This window comes from Entelurus aequoreus, linkage group LG07 (assembly GCF_033978785.1).
Source record: "Entelurus aequoreus isolate RoL-2023_Sb linkage group LG07, RoL_Eaeq_v1.1, whole genome shotgun sequence".
Classification (NCBI taxonomy): Eukaryota; Metazoa; Chordata; class Actinopteri; order Syngnathiformes; family Syngnathidae; genus Entelurus; species Entelurus aequoreus.
In genome coordinates this window covers 79,723,599-79,743,343 of record NC_084737.1, presented here as the reverse complement: position 1 = coordinate 79,743,343, position 19,745 = coordinate 79,723,599, and the positions used below count along the sequence as shown (strand labels likewise).

Genomic DNA, 19,745 nt, shown 5'->3' with positions numbered 1-19,745 from the left:
TGTTTATTAAAATTCTTCTTCCTGGTACTTTGTAAATACTTCAAGTTTGAACAGCCTTTTAACCTAGATCAGTGGTTCTTAACCTGGGTTCGATCGAACCCTAGGGGTTCAGTGGAGACTCATCGTGTAAATTAAAACTTCTCCCTATCGTCGTATTACGGATACGGCAAAACCAGACTGGTTTTCAGGTGTGTAATTTGTTGTGAGTTCATGCACTGTGTTGGTTTTGTTCTTTGAACAAGGTGATGTTCATGCATGGTTCATTTTGAGCACCAGTAAAAAAACATATAACTTTGTCTTGAATTTGAAAAAAAACAAACATTTTATTTTTCACTAAAGAAGGGTTGGGTGAATGCGCATATGAAACCGGTGGGGTTCGGTGCCTCCAACAAGGTTAAGAACCACTGACCTAGATTATATTAGTACAATTTATTTGTTTAATCCATTCTATAATGTAATTCCACAGACTCATATGCTAAAGGTTTTACGTATTGTACGTGCATACAAATGTTTTAAGTTAGCTTTCTCTCTAAGGTTATATTTCTCCTCTTTTGTTGAGAAGAAATGTTGCACATTTTTGGGTAGCAGGTTATAGTTTGCTTTGTGCATAATTTTACCAAATCATTGAATTTCCATATTTTTATTCACCAAATTAAGGGTTTGTGTGTTCTCTATATTCAACATTATGTATTATTCGAACTGAACTTTTTTGTAACACAGTTAGTGATTGAAGTGTACTAGTTATTTCCCCATATTCCTGCGCAATAGCTCAGGTATGATAACACTAGCGAGCAGTAGAGAATATTAAGTAATTTTTGGTCTAAAACATAATTTTCTTTGTCCATTATTGAAATACTTCTTGCCATTTTATGTAGTATATTTTTTACGTTAGAATTCCAGTTTATTTTTTCATTTGATATAACATTTGATTTAATTTATTCTTTCAATATCTACTTTATTTGTATTTGTGTTTGACTTTCTCTTCTACTGTTACCGGATAGCATTATTTTAGTTTTACTGAGATTCAAAGATAGTCTGTTTTTGTTAAACCATCTCTTTAATTTGTTCATTTATTTTCTGTTAATATTTGTATTAGCTTCTGTGTGTTCTGTCCTGAACATAACGCAGTCTTGTCATCTGCGAATTGTACTAACTGAGTTTTTTGTAACTTTACAAATGTCGTTTGTATAAAGGTTACACAATTTTGGTCCCAGTATTGATCCCTGGGGTACGCCGCAAGATATTTCTAGCGCTGATGACGTATTTTCATTGAGTTTCACAAATTGCTTCCTGTTTGTTAAGTAGCTTCTAATCCAGTTTAATACCAATCTTCTGATTTCATATCATTCTAATGTGTTGATTAAGATATTATGATTAATTTTGTCATATGCTTTTAATTGATCCAAAAATACTGCAACTTAATACTTTAATAAAGTAGCGGAAGTACAAATTTTGTTCCGTCTTCTAGCCGTCCATAGCGCTTCTATTCAAATAGATTCTTCATTTATCACTCTAAGCAACGTTTGTAAGTTTTACAATATAACTGAAACAATTTATACTTACTAAACTGTCTGTCCCATGTGTGATGTCTGTAGGAGATTTTTCCTGCATATCTGTATGGGCTATTGGACAGCTTTAAAGGCCTACTGACACCCACTACTAGCGACCACGCAGTCTGATAGTTTATATATCAATGATGAAATCTTAACATTGCAACACATGCCAATACGGCCGGGTTGGATTAGTAAAGTGCAATTTTAAATTTCCCGCGAAATATTCTGCTGAAAACGTCTCGGTATGATGACGTTTGCGCGTGACGTCACGGATTGTGCGGACTTATTGGGACAGCATTGTGGCCAGCTATTAAGTCGTCTGTTTTCATCGCAAAATTCCACAGTATTCTGGACATCTGTGTTGGTGAATCTTTTGCAATTTGTTTAATGAACAATGAAGACAGCAAAGAAGAAAGCTGTAGGTGGGATCGGTGTATTAGCGGCCGGCTGCAGCAACACAACCAGGAGGACTTTGAGTTGGATAGCAGACGCGCTACCGTGAGTACGCATCCTTGGCTTCTAAACAATTGATCGCTTGCCCGTACGTGCGTGCCGCTATGTGCATGTCACGTACGTAACTTTGGGGAAATATATGTGCTGTATGAACTTTACGGAGGTGAACGGTACTTTGGGCTGTGGGATTGAGTGTGTTGTGCGGGTGTTTGAGTTGTATTGGTGAGTTATATGGACGGGAGGGGGGAGGTGTTTGTTATGCGGATTAATTTGTGGCATATTAAATATAAGCCTGGTTGTGTTGTGGCTAATAGAGTATATATATGTCTTGTGTTTATTTACTGTTTTAGTCATTCCCAGCTGAATATCAGGTCACAGCATCTTCCCTATCTGAATCGCTTCCACTGCCCTCTAGTCCTTCACTCTCACTTTCCTCATCCACAAATCTTTCATCCTCGCTCAAATTAATGGGGTAATATTCGCTTTCTCGGTCCGAATCGCTCTCGCTGCTGGTGGCCATGATTGTAAACAATGTGCAGATGTGAGGAGCTCCACAACCTGTGACGTCACGCTACTTCCGGTACAGGCAAGGCTTTTTTATCAGCGACCAAAAGTTGCGAACTTTATCATCGATGTTCTCTACTAAATCCTTTCAGCAAAAATATGGCAATATCGCGAAATGGTCAAGTATGACACATAAAATGGACCTGCTATCCCCGTTTAAATAAGAACATTTCATTTCAGTAGTCCTTTAACTAATATGCTAACCTGTTTACAAATGTCTTTGTTAGTATTATAAACTTACAATGGCGTTCTTTACATTTACAAAACCTTTCTATGTAAATAACTAATTTCACAACATATAAGTCTGCAGCTTATAGTCTGGTCCGACTAATATATGGAAAAGTAGGTGCGGGTTATATACCGGTGCGCAACAGTCCGGAAAATAGAGTAAATAAATACATGTATGTACAGGGTTAGAAAATATAATGTCAAGCCACCTTTCATTACGATATGATCCTGATAAGCACATTTGGCAGAAATTGAACAAGAAATGAACAAGTTCTGGCTATAATCAAGCAGTGTAGCTTGATGTGCTTTTTTTTTTTTTTTTTAAAGATTTAATTATACATTTTGTTCCCTCAGATCCAGAACTGCCCTATTAATTGTCTTTATGAGACACATTTAAAGCAGTCTGTCATCATTTTCCACATTATGAGTGTGGTGAGACGGTACTGACCTTGAGAGGAGGAACAGGCTGAGCTTTGGCAAACTTGTCCAGCGAGATGAACGTGAAGAAGGCCGAGACGGCGCGATTGTTGACTTTCTCAGCATCGACCAGCGAGCAGGCGTCGACCAGCACTTCTATCTCCATGGACTTGTTACTGACGAACGTGAGATGACCCGTTACGGTCACTACACAACCTTGATAAGGAAAAACAGGATGTCAATGACACATTTTTCTTTGGTGCATTTAGCAAACGCTTCATTAAAAGGTGTGGTTATCCCAGGGGTCGGCAACCCAAAATGTTGAAAGAGCCATATTGGAGCAAAAATACAAAAACAAATTTGTCTGGAGCCGCAACAAATTAAAAGCCATATTACATACAAATAGTGTGTCATGAGATATACATAGAATTGAGATGACTTAAAGGAAACTAAATGAGCTCAAATATAGCTACAAATGAGGCATAATGATGCAATATGTACATATAGCTAGCCTAAATAGCATGTTAGCATCGATTAGCTTGCAGTCATGCAGTGACCAAATATGTCTGATTAGCACTCCACACAAGTCAATAACATCAACAAAACTCACCTTTGTGCATTCACGCACAACGTTAAAAGTGTGGTGGACAAAATGAGACAGAAAAAGAAGTGGCATAAAACACGTCCTAGAAAGTCGGAGAAAGTTATACATGTAACAACTAAGGTGAGTTCAAGGACCGCCAAAATTAGTAGGACAAAACGACGCTTGCCAAATACTCGCATGTTTAATACAAACAGTGTGATTTATAACAATTAGGGAGGTTTGTGTCATGTTTGTCATCCTACAGAAACCATATTAAAACAATATTTTTTTCCCCCTCATCTTTTTCCATTTTTCATACATTTTTTAAAAAGTTTCAGAGAGCCACTAGGGCGGCGCTAAAGAGCCGCATGCGGCTCTAGAGCCGCAGGTTGCCGACCCCTGGGTTATCCTATGTGAGGTTTAGACATAATATAAAAAAAGTATATCAATGTTAAGCTCGTCATTCTTTTCCTTTTGTGTATGACATGAAAATAAGTAATCATCTGCTTTTGTCAGGGAGGTTGTTTCTTTACTCCTATAATGTGCTCAAACTGTGTTATTACTGCTGGTTGCCATGGAGACGGGGAAGGAAGGCGTTATCCCTGCAGTCTGAAGTCTATTTTAAAACTCAAATAATAAACTAGACTACATGGAAAATGAGCCCGTCTTTGTTGTGGCTGCAAAACATTAGTTTGTGTGTCACATCTGATGCACAATCCTATGATCATGGAGCGGGTGGCGTATGATTAAGTGGATTTTTCCATCATCCGCATGTCTCCCTTTGGATTTTCATATCTAAAAAAAACAGCAGTTGCAGCTACAACAAAATCTGTGTAGACTCTACAACCATAGGTGGATTAATGACCGGGCCTACCGGGCCCAGGCCCAGGGGGCCAGAAGCCCCAAGGGGCCAGGCCAACTTGGCCCCGCGGCCGCGACCCAAGCAAAACTACTTTTGCAAAAATAATAATCTTAAGCCCCAAGGGGCCAGGCCAACTTGGCCCCGCGGCCATGATCCATAGAGGGTAAGAGGCCCCAAGGGGCCAGGTCAACTTGGCCCCGCGGCCGCGACCCACAGAGGGCCAGAGGCCCCAAGGGGCCAGGCCAACATGGCCCCGCGGCCATGATCCATAGACGGTCAGAGGCCCCAAGGGGCCAGGCCAACTTGGCCCCGCGGCCACGATCCATAGAGGGTCAGAGGCCCCAGGGGGCCAGGTCAACTTGGCCCCGCGGCCACGATCCATAGACGGTCAGAGGCCCCAAGGGGCCAGGCCAACTTGGCCCCGCGGCCACGACCCACAGAAGGCCAGAGGCCCCAAAGGGCCAGGCCAACTTGGCCCCGCGGCCGCGAGCCACAGAAGGCCAGAGGCCCCAAGGGGCCAGGTCAACTTGGCCCCGCGGCCACGATCCATAGAGGGTAAGAGGCCCCAAGGGGCCAGGTCAACTTGGCCCCGCGGCCGCGACCCACAGAGGGCCTGAGGTCCTAAGGGGTCAGGCCAACTTGGCCCCGCGGCCATGATCCATAGAGGGCCAGAGGCCCCGAGGGGTCAGGCCAACTTGGCCCCGATCCATAGAGGGTCAGAGGCCCCAAGGGGCCAGGCCAACTTGGCCCCGCGGCCACGACCCACAGAGGCCCCAAGGGGCCAGGCAAAATTGGCCCCGCGGCCATGATCCACAGAGGGCCAGAGGCTCTCAATCATTATTATCAAAGCTAATTCTCAAATTGGATGGATCACACAACCTCACTCACATATTCTTTATCAATTATTAAAGGTTGTTTCTGAATTTTGATCACAGAACTTAATGCAAATATTCTTGATTGATTGACAAAGCTCATTCTCAAATTTTGATTACACAACCTTACTCTGACAAATTATCATTATCAAAAAGCTCTATCTCGAATTTGGATCACAGAATCTCACTCAAGTATTCTTAGCTGTGCCCCTCCCCCATCAAGTCTTTCATAAACCGGTCTGTTCTTTTAGAATCTCCTCATTTGGTATTTTGAACTCGTGAGAGACTGCTCAAAATTTGGTTTCCTTTCCCTCAGTTCAGACTCAGAGATAATTTGAAATCATTCAACAAGAAGTTTAACGCGCGCACACACACACACACACACACTTGAGTTGAGCATTACTTGGAAATTCTTATATTTTCCATTTTGCTGTTATTATCAGCATCTTCCCATTTTGTCCTTTTCTTTCGAGAAAGTTTACAGTCTGACATTTGTCACTGCTGTCAGTTAATAACTTTTTGGTCTTTGACCCATTTTGTCATTTTCTCGATTCGATCGTCACTGACCACTCTCTCCTGTCTGGCAGACATCGTTGCTGCCATCATAGCTAGCAAGCTGCCTGCAGCGGGTCATCCCTATGTTCCCCGTCCCTATGTTACCCGGGTCCTATGTTCCCCTCTACCGGGGAACTAAGGACCCTTTTTAAAAAAAAGGGTTCTATGTTCCCCGCTGCGGGGAACGTACAACACTTTTCCCAGAAAAGGGTTCTATGTTCCCCGCTGCTTCCAATGCGCGACTAAGTAAGACGCACGCAGACACGCATGACAGAGACGCGTTTAAGTTGTCGAAGGAAGGAAGTTCGCGTTTGAGTTGCTCTATCTGCTGCCGCACGCCCTGTGACAGGTTAGGTTTAGGGATGGTTTTGGTCAGGGCACAATTTCGCCAAAAAAGTGCTCCACAACGCCCTGTGACAGGTTAGGTTTAGGGATAGTTTTGGTCAGGGCACAATTTCGCCAAAAAAAAGTGCTCCACAACGCCCTGTGACAGGTTAGGTTTAGGGATGGTTTTGGTCAGGGCACAATTTCGCAATTTCGCCAGATACAATGCAGGGAACATAGGACCCTTTTTTAGAAAAAGGGTCCTAAGTTCCCCGGTCGCATACAAAGACCCAGGAACAACCGGGGAACATAGGACCCGGGGAACATAGGACCCGGGGAACATAGGCACGCTCCCGCCTGCAGATAGCAACATTTTGGTGTCCTTTGGGAAAATATTTAGAAAGAAGACAAAAGTACACACAGTTGTACAACTATTATCTTTATGATCTTTTTTTTGTTAGTTTCTCTGTTACTGTGTGTGGCCAATTAAGCGACTTTTGGCCATACCTGGCTGGTGACATTTAGCGACTTTCTGGTTGATGTTAAGATTAATAATAGCAACAGTTCTCTTCATCTTAATGCAATTTATTGTGTCTGTCTCTCCACATTTTGCCATTAGGTACTTTGAGCTCTTGTTGGTCAGTCACTCTAAGGTACATTGTTGCTGCCATCATAGCTAGCAAGCTGCCTGCAGATAGCGACATTTTGGTGTCCTTTGAGAAATATTAAGAAAGAAGACAAAAGTACAAGACATTGTACGATTACTATCTTTTTAAAATTATTTGTTTCACTGTGTGATTGACCGACTTTGCCGCTAGATTTCGCGTCTTTTGGCCATACCTGGCTAGCGACTAAAAACATCATTTAGCGACTTTTTGGTTGTGAAGATAAGTGGTAAAAGCAGATCTTCCTGTTGGTCTTCCCACATTTTGCCATTTGGTACTTTGCACTCTTCTTGGTCACTCCAAGGCATTTGTCCCTGCCTTCAGCTAGTCACTTGGCTCTTTTGGAATATATTTCACTGTAATTGGCTCTCTCTCTCTCTTTCTCCTCAGTACAAATCAGCCTGTTCCCTTGCCATTCATCACTGACCACTCTGCTCTCCTGTCTGTCAGACATTATTGCTGCTTGCAGATAGCTTGGGGTCCTTAGAGAAAATATCAGAAGAGAAAAGTACACAATTATCTTAATTATCTTTTTTATTCAGTCAGTCCTTCAGTGAGTCCCAGTGTGTTGGCGATTAAGCAACGTTGGCATTCAATTAGCGACTTTTGGCCATACATGGCTGGCGACTCAAAAAACTAGAAAAAAAGTACAAAAAGTTGTACAATTAATATCTTTATTATCCTTCATTCCCCTGAATCCTAGAGTGTGTTGCAATTAAGCAACTTTGCTGCTAGGTTTAGCGACTCTTGTTTTGGGCATACCTGGCTAGCGACTACAAACATTATTCAGCAACTTTTTGGCTGTTAAGATTAACGTTAATAAATTAAATCCTAATACAATTTATTGTGTTGGTCTCGCCATCTTGCTATTAGGTACTTTGAATTCTTGTTGGTCTCTGCTAAGGTATCTGGCTGTTGTCTTTGCCTTCAGTTAGTCACTTGGCTCTGGAATATATTTAACTGTACTTGGCTCTCTCTTTCTCCTCAGTACAAATCAGTCTGTTCCCTTGCCATTTAGACATTTTCTTGATTGGATCATCACTGACCACTCTGCTCTCCTGCTGTCTATCAGACATTGTTGCTCCCATCATAGCTAGCAAGCTGCCTTGGTGTCCTTTGTGAAAATATTTAGATAGAAGACTAAAGTGCACAAAGGTGTACAATTATTATCTTTTCAAAATATTTGTTTCACTGTCAGTGTGATTGACCGACTTTGCCGCTAGATTTCGCGTCTTTTGGCCATACCTGGCTAGCGACTGAAAACATCATTTAGCTACTTTTTGGTTGTGAAGATAAGAGGTAAAAGCAGATCTGCCTGTTGGTCTTTCCACATTTTGCCATTTGGTACTTTGCACTCTTGTTGGTCACTCCAAGGCATTTGTCCCTGCCTTCAGCTAGTCACTTGGCTCTTTTGGAATATATTTCACTGTAATTGGCTCTCTCTCTCTTTCTCCTCAGTACAAATCAGTCTGTTCCCTTGCCATTTAGACATTTTCTTGATTCGATCATCACTGACCACTCTGCTCTCCTGCTGTCTATCAGACGAATCAGTTGATTCTCTGCTCTCAATTGTCTATGCTAGTAAGCTGTTATTCTCTGCTTTGGAGTGTTGATGCTGGGTTGCTAGTTTTCTAAATCACCTCACACACTTGAAGGAAGCAGCACCGATCATAAACACACAAACAAACTCACACACACACACACACACACACACACATAGTTGGTTTATCTGTTGTGATAGGCAAAGAGCCAATGTGCAAAGAAAGAAGGGAAATATGGATCATAAACGTTTAAGTGGAGGAGCTAGAAAAAAAATTCAGCAAGAAAAGAAAAAAAAGGAATCAGTTTTACTTGAGAGTGTTCCAAATATCTCCAGCTTCTTCAGTACAAAGACATCTGCTGAAAGCAATTCTATAAATGCTACTGCAAATTCAGCTAAGGTTAGCAATGCACCTGAGCTAGCATGTAGCTCCCAAGATCCTGAGACCACTACAAGTGTAGACACTGAACCAAATGCTTCTGATGCTTATGATTCAACCAATTCAGCAGTAGCCAGTTGCTCGGATGAATGTGAGGTCACTGCACCTCTGGACAGCATAGAAAATGAGCTGAATCTTTCTTCAACACCATCTACAGTGACAACTCTACCTAGTGATCCCGCTAAATGGGCTGAGACCCTCACTGAGTCAATGAAGGAAGTTCTTATTCAAAGAGGTGCAAAATCATTTCACAACCGTCACAGCCATTATCCAGCTTCTGTGAGGAACAGTGGGCTAGGAGGCAAAACCCGATGCCTAAACAATGAACATTTTACTTCACACTTGCCCAATGGACAACGAGTACAAAGAGAGTGGCTGATGTACTCTCCCTCTACTGGTAATGTTTACTGCTTTGCATGCAAACTGTTTTCCCCAAAAACGCATTCTTTTGTGACAGGCTATTGTGATTGGAAACACTCAGAAAGATTTGGTGAACATGAGCGAAGTGCTGAGCACATAACCTGCATGCAAGCAGTCTTGAACCGCGCCAAAGGTGCCACAGTTGATGCAGACCTGTTCAAACAGTTTCAGGCAGAGAGCAGCTATTGGAGGCAGGTGTTACAAAGAGTTGTTGCAGTCATTAAATTCCTTGCAGAAAGGGGCCTTGCATTTAGGGGTAAAAATGAATCGTTAGGGTCTCCTCTCAATGGGAACTACCTTGGTATTCTGGAGGTCCTGGCTGAATTTGATCCCTTTCTAAAGGATCACATCAGAAAGTTTGGGCAGATGGGTCGAGGTAATACCTCATATCTGTCCTCCACCATTTGTGAGGAATTCATTGAATTGATGGGTGCAAAAACCAAACAGGCTATAGCAGATGAACTGCAAGCAAGCAAATACTACTCTATCATTGTGGATTCAACCCCAGATTTATCTCATGTGGACCAATTGACATTCATATTCCGTTTTGTTAGCAAAGAGGGCAGTGTTGTTGAACGCTTTGTGGGTTTTGAGCCCATTACTAGCCATACAGGTGAAAGTTTGGCTAACTGTGTCATGTCTGTGTTGGAAAATCTAGGGTTAGAGCTGTCAAATTGCAGGGGGCAGGCTTATGATAATGCCAGCAACATGTCAGGGAGGTATAATGGGTTGCAGGCTCACTTAAAGAAAAGCAACCCATTAATACACTATATTCCATGTGCAGCTCACTCTTTGAATTTGGTGGGAGTCAACAGCATTGACAGATGTGGAAATGAAGTCTCTAAGTATTTTGACTTGATTCAGTCTATTTACAACTTCACAACTGCATCCACACACCGATGGGACAGGGTATTTGGCAATTCCAACATAGATCTCACACTTAAAGCTTTATCCAACACGCGTTGGAGTTGCCGTGCAGAATCTACCAAAGCACTGTGGCAGAACTACAGTAAAATAAAAGCAGCACTACAGGTTATTTCCACTGATGACACAGAGAAACGAGACACACGAACTGAAGCTGACAGTCTAGTGCGGAAGCTGGATTCACTTGAGATGGCCTTCATGGCAGGCTTTTGGGACACTGTTCTGTCCAGATTTCAGGCCACAAGTCTGCAACTTCAAAAAGCAGACATGGACCTTGGTACAGCAGTTAGATTGCTGGAATCTCTGCGCACCTTTGTTCTCTCCCAAAGAGATCTATTTGATCATTTTGAGCAGAAAGCCTTAAACATGTTGGGTGGCACCCCATCTTACAGGGCTGAACGGACGAGGAAACGTAAAAAGTTTGCTGATGAATCAGCATCCCCAGATGTTGTGCTTGAGGGAAGGCAACTGTTTCAAATAGAGACATTTATTGCCTCTATTGATCAACTGAGTTCAAGCCTTAATCACCGTCTGGAGGCCTACAAACATCTGAACAATTTGTTCAGTGTCCTTTTCTCTTTGGATACAGAGTCCAATGCTTCAGTCCTTCACAAGGCCAAGATTCTCACTGAATCATACCCATCTGACCTCAATGAAAGTCTTGGACAGGAGCTTATACAGTTCAAATCTTTTATACAGCTCAACAACACTGATGAGGAGAGGACCCCTTCAGGACTGCTCAAAACAATAATACATTTTGGACTACAGCCTACGTTTCCTAATACATACATTGCGCTACAGATTTTTCTCACTCTACCGGTCAGTAACTGTGAGGGAGAACGCTCATTCTCTCTTTTGTCAAGAGTAAAAAATGAGCTGCGCACAAGAATGACTCAGAAAAGATTAAATGCGTTATCTCTAATGGCAATTGAGAGTGAGCTGACAAGAGAGTTGGACTTCAATGATGTGGTGGATGATTTTGCAAAATTGAAAGCACGAAAGAAACCCCTTGCTTAAAGGTGCACTGTGTAAGATTTTTAGGTTATTTCCAGAATTCACCCATTCACTAATGTTAGGCTACCTGTTTTCATGAATACTTACCACCACCATAAAATTCTAAGTATCCATTATGACTTGGAGAATTGCACTTTTGCCATTTCTGGGAAGTGTCACCTGGATTGTGAAGATAGGATTGACTTTAGGCAGAAGCTTGGTGCTTTCTCTGGCAAACTGAACCTCAAGCTTCATTCTCTGCAGCTTTGCATTCTTGTGCAGACTTTCATCCACAAGGAACTTTTCAACTTCCCCACTATCGTGAAGGGGCCATCAAAAGATTTCAGTGTGTCCAGCATGTCTAGTCTCTTACTCTCCTTTCTTTGAGCCATCTCTTGTTTCTCATCTGCCCTACTCTCGAATTTTGCCTTCATGAATTTACTCCAGTTGAGTTCAACCTCCCTTTTTGCTTGTGCTGCTGCCTTGAAACCTCTGAAGCTCCTGGCTCTTCTGTAAAATTATTGACCTATTGACTGCGTTCAGTGTGCCCAACTTCTTCAGTTTGTAGTCCACCTTGCCACATTGTCTCTCCATCCCAATGTTGTGCACAGGGGTGCCATCAATGTTACTAGCCTGTTCACTGACAGGGTCCATTGGGAAGGTCTCCTCATCCATCCTCTGCCTGGCCAGGACAGTCTTCAGATGGGGCAGCATGAGATCTGTCAGCTGCTTCACTTCATCCAAGTATTCGGCAGCCACGTCTGACACTGAGTTCAGGACATGTCCAGTGCCTGTCCAGCCACTATAGCATTCTTGGAAATGGGCTATCTTGACCTGCATGCAGCCCTTGTACCATGAACTGGCCTACACCTTTCTTTGTGGTGCTCTCCGATGCATGTTATCATTTTACCTTTCTCCTTCTCCTCAAGCTTAACCACAAATAGATACAGACTTTGAGCCTCAATTTGCTGCACAGCTGCCGTTATGCCAATGTGTTTTCCTAAGATATTATTTTATTTTTAATGATAGAAGGGAGGAAAAGGGGGCAAAAATCATGTCCGATTTAGTTTTTTGGGTGGGTTGGGGGGTTTATTTCATGATAGCTACCAACTTCCAATACATAATATCTCTCAAATGACCCAATGCACCATCACTGAAGTGGGCGTAATCATTTTCAAAAATGTTTATTTTTAGGCCATTTATCCCCTCCCCCTGTGTCTGTGTGAAACCTGTGCTTGTCAGTGTCTGTGTGGTATACCTAATAGTGTGTGTGCAGTATGTGCACTCTTCTGTACAGTACAGTGTGCATGTCTGTTCACAGTATACAGTATTTCTTGCATAGTGCGTGCGTGTGTGTGCGCCCACACGCGCGGGGGGTTGAGGGGCCAAGACCATGTCAGGCCCAGGGGGCCAAAATTTCTTAATCCGCCCCTGTCTACAACCAGTAACCAAGCATTGTTAAGGAGTTTAAAGGCCTACTGAAAGCCACTACTAGCGACCACACAGTCTGATAGTTTATATATCAATGATGAAATCTTAACATTGCAACACATGCCAATACGGCCGGGTTAACTTATAAAGTGACATTTTAAATTTCCCGCTAAACTTCCGGTTGAAAACGTCTTTGTATGATGACGTATGCGAGTGACGTCACTAGTTAAACGGAAGTATTGGTACACCTTTGAATCCAATACAAAAAAGCTCTGTTTTCATCTCAAAATTCCACAGTATTCTGGACATCTGTGTTGGTGAATCTTTTGCAATTTGTTTAATGAACAATGAAGACGGCAAAGAAGAAAGTTGTAGGTGGGATCGGTGTATTAGCGGCTGGCTGTAGCAACACAACCAGGAGGACTTTGACTTGGATAGCAGAAGCGCTAGCCGACGCTAGCCGCCGACCGCATCGATGATCGGGTGAAGTCCTTCGTCGCTCCGTCGATCGCTGGAACGCAGGTGAGCACGGGTGTTGATGAGCAGATGAGGGCTGGCTGGCGTAGGTGGAGCGCTAATGTTTTTAGCATAGCTCTGTGAGATCCCGTTGCTAAGTTAGCTTCAATGGCGTCGTTAGCAACAGCATTGTTAATCTTCGCTAAGCTGGAAAGCATTAACCGTGTATTTACCTGTCCATGGTTTAATAGTATTGTTGATTTTCTGTCTATCCTTCCAGTCAGGGGTTTATTTCTTTTGTTTATATCTGCATTTGAGCCCGATGCTATCACGTTAGCTCCGCAGCTAAAGTGTTTCGCCGATGTATTGTCGTGGAGATAAAACTCACTGTGAATGTCCATTTCGCGTTCTCGACTCTCATTTTCAAGAGGATATAGTATCTGAGGTGGTTTAAAATAAAAATCCGTGATCCACAATAGAAAAAGGAGAAAGTGTGGAATCCAATGAACCCTTGTACTTAAGTTACGCTCAGAGCAAAAAAAGATACGTCCTGCACTGCACTCTAGTCCTTCACTCTCACTTTCCTCATCCACGAATCTTTCATCCTCGCTCAAATTAATGGGGTAATCGTCGCTTTCTCGGTCCGAATCTCTCTCGCTGCCGGTGTAACCAATAGGGAAATGTGAGCAGCACTCCAGCTTGTGACGTCACGCTACTTCCGGTAGGGGCAAGGCTTTTTTTTATCAGCGACCAAAAGTTGCAAACTTTATCGTCGTTGTTCTCTACTAAATCCTTTCAGCAAAAATATGGCAATATCGCGAAATGATCAAGTATGACACATAGAATGGATCTGCTATCCCTGTTTAAATAAAAACATTTAATTTCAGTAGGCCTTTAAGTGTGTCTCGATACTTTTGTCAGTCACCTTTCTTGATCTTGCGATGGAAATTGATGGCGTCCACAGAGGCAGTGACTATGTTGGTGTTACAGTGACGTGCTGCAACAATGCCTGCGACTTCATCCATCAGCTTCATGGTCACGCCTGTTCAACACACAAACACATGACTTTGGTATCATATCAGGTTTTATTTTTTAGCTTTTACACCTGAGGTCCCAAGCGTAGTCAGAACGTTGAGCTCTTCATATTCACATTGACGGATTAAGGTGGGGAGTCAAGTGTACTTGCCGTATTAGCGTCTTTATTCATGCTTGAACAATACACAAAGCTCCAGGCAGGTGGCAGCAGTGCTCAAATAAATCAACAGGCTGTGCAGAATAAGCTATTTATTAGTAACAAGTGTTAATCAATAACTGATTGACATATACAAATAAATAAACATCATCAGGTTAAATAGTATGAACTGTATGTTTTTAGACAGGAAACAGGAAACCCTGGAACAGGGGTCACCAACCTTTTTGAAACCAAGAGCTACTTCTTGGGTACTGATTAATGCGAAGGGCTACCAGTTTGATACACACTTAAATAAATTGCCAGAAATAGCCAATTTGCTCAATTTACCTTTAACTCTATGTTATTATTAATAATTAATGATAATTATCTTTGTGGAAACACTGATCATCTTAATGATTTCTCACAATAAATATATATAGAAACAGATAAATATCAATATGCAACACTTTATTTTTATATTTTCTCTTAAGTGCACATTTTTCAAATTGAACATTTTCAAATGATCACTTCTACGACAGTCTTGTGAAATCACAATATCCCATTTTAACTAGCTAGCCACTAACATTATTTAACAAATCATGAATTACTTTGCACCATGTTTGTACAAATAATAACTCATGTAAAATACAAAAGTCAACTCTCAAATTTTTAAATAAATCATGTCACACTTTGAACTGGACACCAAATCTGTTATCTGTTTCTTTGTCAGTTAGTGAAGACCAAGTCTTTAAAATATTTTCTTGGATTTTTAAATTCTATTTGAGTTTTGTCTCTCTTAGAATTAAAAAATGTCGAGCAAAGCGAGACCAGCTTGCTAGTAAATAAATACAATTTAAAAAATAGAGGCAGCTCACTGGTAAGTGCTGCTATTTGAGCTATTTTTAGAACAGGCCAGCGGGCTACTCATCTGGTCCTTACGGGCGACCTGGTGCCCGCGGGCACCGCGTTGGTGACCCCTGCCCTGGAGGCTCAAAATGGTTGCACAAAGATTGAAACTGAGGTGACCCTGTTGCCACCATGCCACTCTCATGTCAGCATATTTAGTACTGAGAAGACAGTGGGATATTTATTCTGGGCGATATTTTTCACTTTTAAGTTGCGAGAGCACGTCAAATAATTCAGAAAGCTTACAGTTGCCTGTTTTGCACATTAAAAGTTGATTCAAGTTTAAAGAGTGAGAAAGAAATCATTTGAGAGGGCGATGAAAGTTGAGACGGATTATAAAAGGAGCACTAAACTCCGCAGCAATTCCATTATTTGCCTGTGCAACTGCTCAAAGTGAAAGAGCTGCTAGCGGATTTCTGACAGAAACACCATTGTCTATTGATGCCGTGCAGAAAGCACGTGTTACATACAAGTGAAATCGTTTTCTTTTGGAATTTTTCTGCACAAGGAGAACATCAAAAGTGCTTGGCATCATCATATGATTAGAGATGCGTACAGAATTTGGTACTTTTATAGGTACCGACTGAAGTCGGTTAGTAATAATAACAATAATAATAATAATAATAATAATAATCAATTTTATTTATAAGGCGCCTTTCTGGGCACTCAAAATCAAAACAATAAAATCAAATTGGATAAAAACAACAATAATAACAACAACAAAGATAGAGAAGATAAGATGATTACAATGAATAAGCAGTCAGGAATAGGTGTGTTTTGAGTCTTGATTTGAAGAGGGATATTGAGTCCAAGTTACGAAGGTCTGGTGGCAAAGAGTTCCAAAGATGTGGGGCAGAGCGGCTGAAAGCTCGGGCACCCATGGTGGACAATTTAATTAAAGGGACAGTGAGATGGATGGATGAAGAGGATCTTAGGGAACGTGAGGGCGTGGCGACATGGATCAGGTCAGAGAGATAAGATGGAGAGAGGTTATGGATGGCTTTGAAAGTGAGGAGAATTATTTTAAAGTGGATACGATGTTTGATGGGTAGCCAGTGGAGTTGCTGCAGAACATGGGTGATGTGCTGGATTCAAGGGGTTCTGGTGATTATCCGGGCTGCAGAGTTCTGGAGAAGCTGAAGTTTGTGAAGTGACTTGTGAGGGAGACGAAACAGTACAACAACGTACCGATCCAAGTATAATCCTACGATGCCATATTTCGATACCTTTTTTGTATGTGACATCAAGTCCGGTTTCAGACTTGCTTCAGTTCAAGCATGTTTGTTACAGTCTAGGTTTGGTGGTGTTGGTCTGGAACCCAGGAAGCAGCGATGGCAGGCAGAACGCAGGTAAAAATGTATTTAATAACATAAACAAATAAATAGTGCAGCCGGGAAGTGCACAGGAAGCATAGGTAAACGTACGCACATCTTAGTTATGAACAAAGCAACACGGCGAGGAACAAAGCAAACACAATGATGCAAAGTAAAATGACAAAAGTCGACCAATCTCCAGAGGACAGGGCTGGCATATAAAGCATCCTGATTGGCAACCAGGCACAGGTGTGTTCTGATTGCCGTTGCCCAGACAAAAATAATGATGGCAAAAGGAGGCAAACAGGAAATGGAAACAAAAATACGAGCGCTGGACAGTAAATAAAAAACAAAATACCATAAACTAATGATAATTGTCCCAAGATATGAGAAAACAAGCAGTCGAGCACTCATAGTGAACTCAGCCAGACTGCCTCTAGGTACAGTCGTGGTCAAAAGTTTATATACACTTGTGAAGGACATCATGTCATGGCTGTCTTGAGTTTACAATCATTTCTACAATTCTTATTTTTTTGTGATAGAGTGATTGGAGCACATACTTGTTTGTCACAAAAAACATTCATGAAGTTTGGTTCTTTTATAAATATATTATGGCTCTACTGAAAATGTGACCAAATGTGCTGGGTCAAAAGTATACACACAGCAATGTTAATATTTGCTTACATGTCCCTTGGCAAGTTTCACTGCAATAAGGCGCTTTTGGTAGCCATCCACAAGCTTCTGGCAAGCTTCTGGTTGAGTTTTTGACCACTCCTCTTGACACAATTGGTGCAGTTCAGCTACATTTGTTGGTTTTCTGACATGGACTTGCTTCTTCAGCATTGTCCACATGTTCTCAATGGGGTTTAAGTCAGGACTTTGGGAATGGCATTCTAAAACCTTAATTCTAGCTCGATTTAGTCATTCCTTTACCACTTTTGACATGTGTTTGGGGTCATTGTCTTGTTGGAACACCCAACTGCGCACAAGACCCAACCTCTGGGCTGATGATTTTAGGTTGTCCTGAAGAACTTGGAGGTAATCCTCCTTTTTCATTGTCTCATTTACTCTCTGTAAAGCACCAGTTCCATTGGCAGCAAAACAGGCCCAGAGCATAATACTACCACCACCATGCTTGACGGTATGAATGGTGTTCCTGGGATTAAAGGCCTCACCTTTTCTCCTCCAAACATATTGCTGGTTATTGTGGCCAAACAGCTCAATTTTTGTTTCATTAGACATCACATGGACAAAGATAAGACCTTCTGGAGGAAAGTCTAGTGTCTTTCCCAAGGACCCAAAAGCAGGGACTGGGATGGATTTGAACATTCGACACTACATTTACCAGAAGACCGTTTCTACCTTATCAACACCATCCCAACAACAACAAGGCAAACTAATAGCCGTAAGCTCAAATGTCAGAGTGAGTGATCACATGGCTTCAGTTGAGCAGGTACTATAAACAGGAGAAACACGTCAATAGAAAGAAGAGTAGTGCCAAACTCTGCAGAGGAAAAGGGGCGTACTATAAGGGGACTCTAATGTAATGAATATAAACTTCTGCACGTTTGCATGGTGTCTTGGGATAGCGACCATGATCTATGGTGTATTTTAGCTGAGTGACATCATCTATTATGCCACTTGTAACACAAAATCAATAAGTCTGCCTGCGATGGCTTTTTTTTCTGGCTCAGACCGTCTGCACTCTGCAGCTTTTTGCCCAATGTGTGGGAGTACAAACAAGAATGTGCTGCCTACTCCAAAATGCAGCACTCAAACTAAAAGTGGGCCTGCTAGGTTGATTTGCAATACATTTTGATATATCTCTGATACGTTTCTCGCCTAAATCGATGAGACGTCCACTCCAATTTTGTCAATAATGACCATAAAGCTTTCGTGGGAGTTACAGTCAGAAAGATCTTGGAACGGCTGCCTCAATTTCCTTCTACCGTCCTTCACCTCTCATTTCCCGTGCAGTCCATAATATTTTCATTCCCGATTCTGATGTCACTTCTTAATGTCCGGTCCTCTCCTCTAAGCTCATCAAAACTCTGCCGGATGCCCTTTAAATATCATGCAGACATCCTGCATGTACGATTGTGCCAGCATCACAAACACTGAAAAACACTCCTAGAAGTACACTTGATGTAACCTCCGTCACCCTACCTAAGAGGCTCCACGCCAGGGGTGTCAAACGTAAGGCCCGCGGGCCACATCAAGCCCGCAAATAAGCTTTTATTCAGACCGTGAGATGAGTTTGCTAAGTATAAAAATGAGCGGAAATTTCTAAATGAAAGAAACTGCTGTTTTAAATGGATGTCACAATATTAATTATTTGTACCTATCCCCTGCCGCGTGACTTCAGAGGGGGTGGAGCTATGTGCCATGTTAAAATGGGAGAATAGAGGCGACAATTCCGTGTTTGGACACTACGTACTTACACGGAAGTGAAAATGTGATTTTGATTATCTTTACATTTCCCCTTCTAACATCGTGTATGATTAATGAAATTACTCCAAATTCAGATGTAGTTGTACATGATGCTACATATGTAAAGAACAAACAACGTGATGTTGTTACATCGGTTGAGGATAATGAGTAAGATACATTAAAGGCCTACTGAAAGCCACTACTACCGACCACGCAGTCTACTAGTTTATATATCAATGATGAAATCTTAACATTGCAACACATGCCAATACGGCCGGGTTAACTTATAAAGTGACATTTTAAATGTCCCGCTAAACTTCCGGTTGAAAACGTCTATGTACGACGACGTATGCGCGTGACGTCAATGGTTGAAACGGAAGTATTCGGACACCATTGAATCCAATACAAACAGCTCTGTTTTCATCTCAAAATTCCACAGTATTCTGGACATCTGTGTTGGTGAATCTTTTGCAATTTGTTTAATGAACAATGGAGACTGCAAAGAAGAAAGTTGTAGGTGGGATCGGTGTATTAGCGGCTGGCTGCAGCAACGCAACCAGGAGGACTTTGACTTGGATAGCAGACCGCACGGATGATCGGGTGAAGTCCTTCGTCGCGCCGTCGATCGCTGGAACGCAGGTGAGCA

General features: G+C 42.0%; 1 protein-coding gene across 2 annotated transcripts in view; it reads right to left on the bottom strand.

Annotated features, from left to right (window-relative positions):
• Positions 1-19,745, bottom strand: part of acot7 (acyl-CoA thioesterase 7) — a 120,495-nt gene that overhangs the window by 21,848 nt on the left and 78,902 nt on the right. For both annotated transcript variants that reach the window (XM_062052270.1, XM_062052269.1), the window contains 2 exons: positions 14,205-14,321; positions 3,247-3,431 (listed from right to left, as the gene is read on the bottom strand). In XM_062052270.1, the coding sequence (XP_061908254.1) occupies positions 3,247-3,431; positions 14,205-14,321 (302 nt within the window). The remainder of the gene's footprint in view (positions 1-3,246; positions 3,432-14,204; positions 14,322-19,745) is intronic.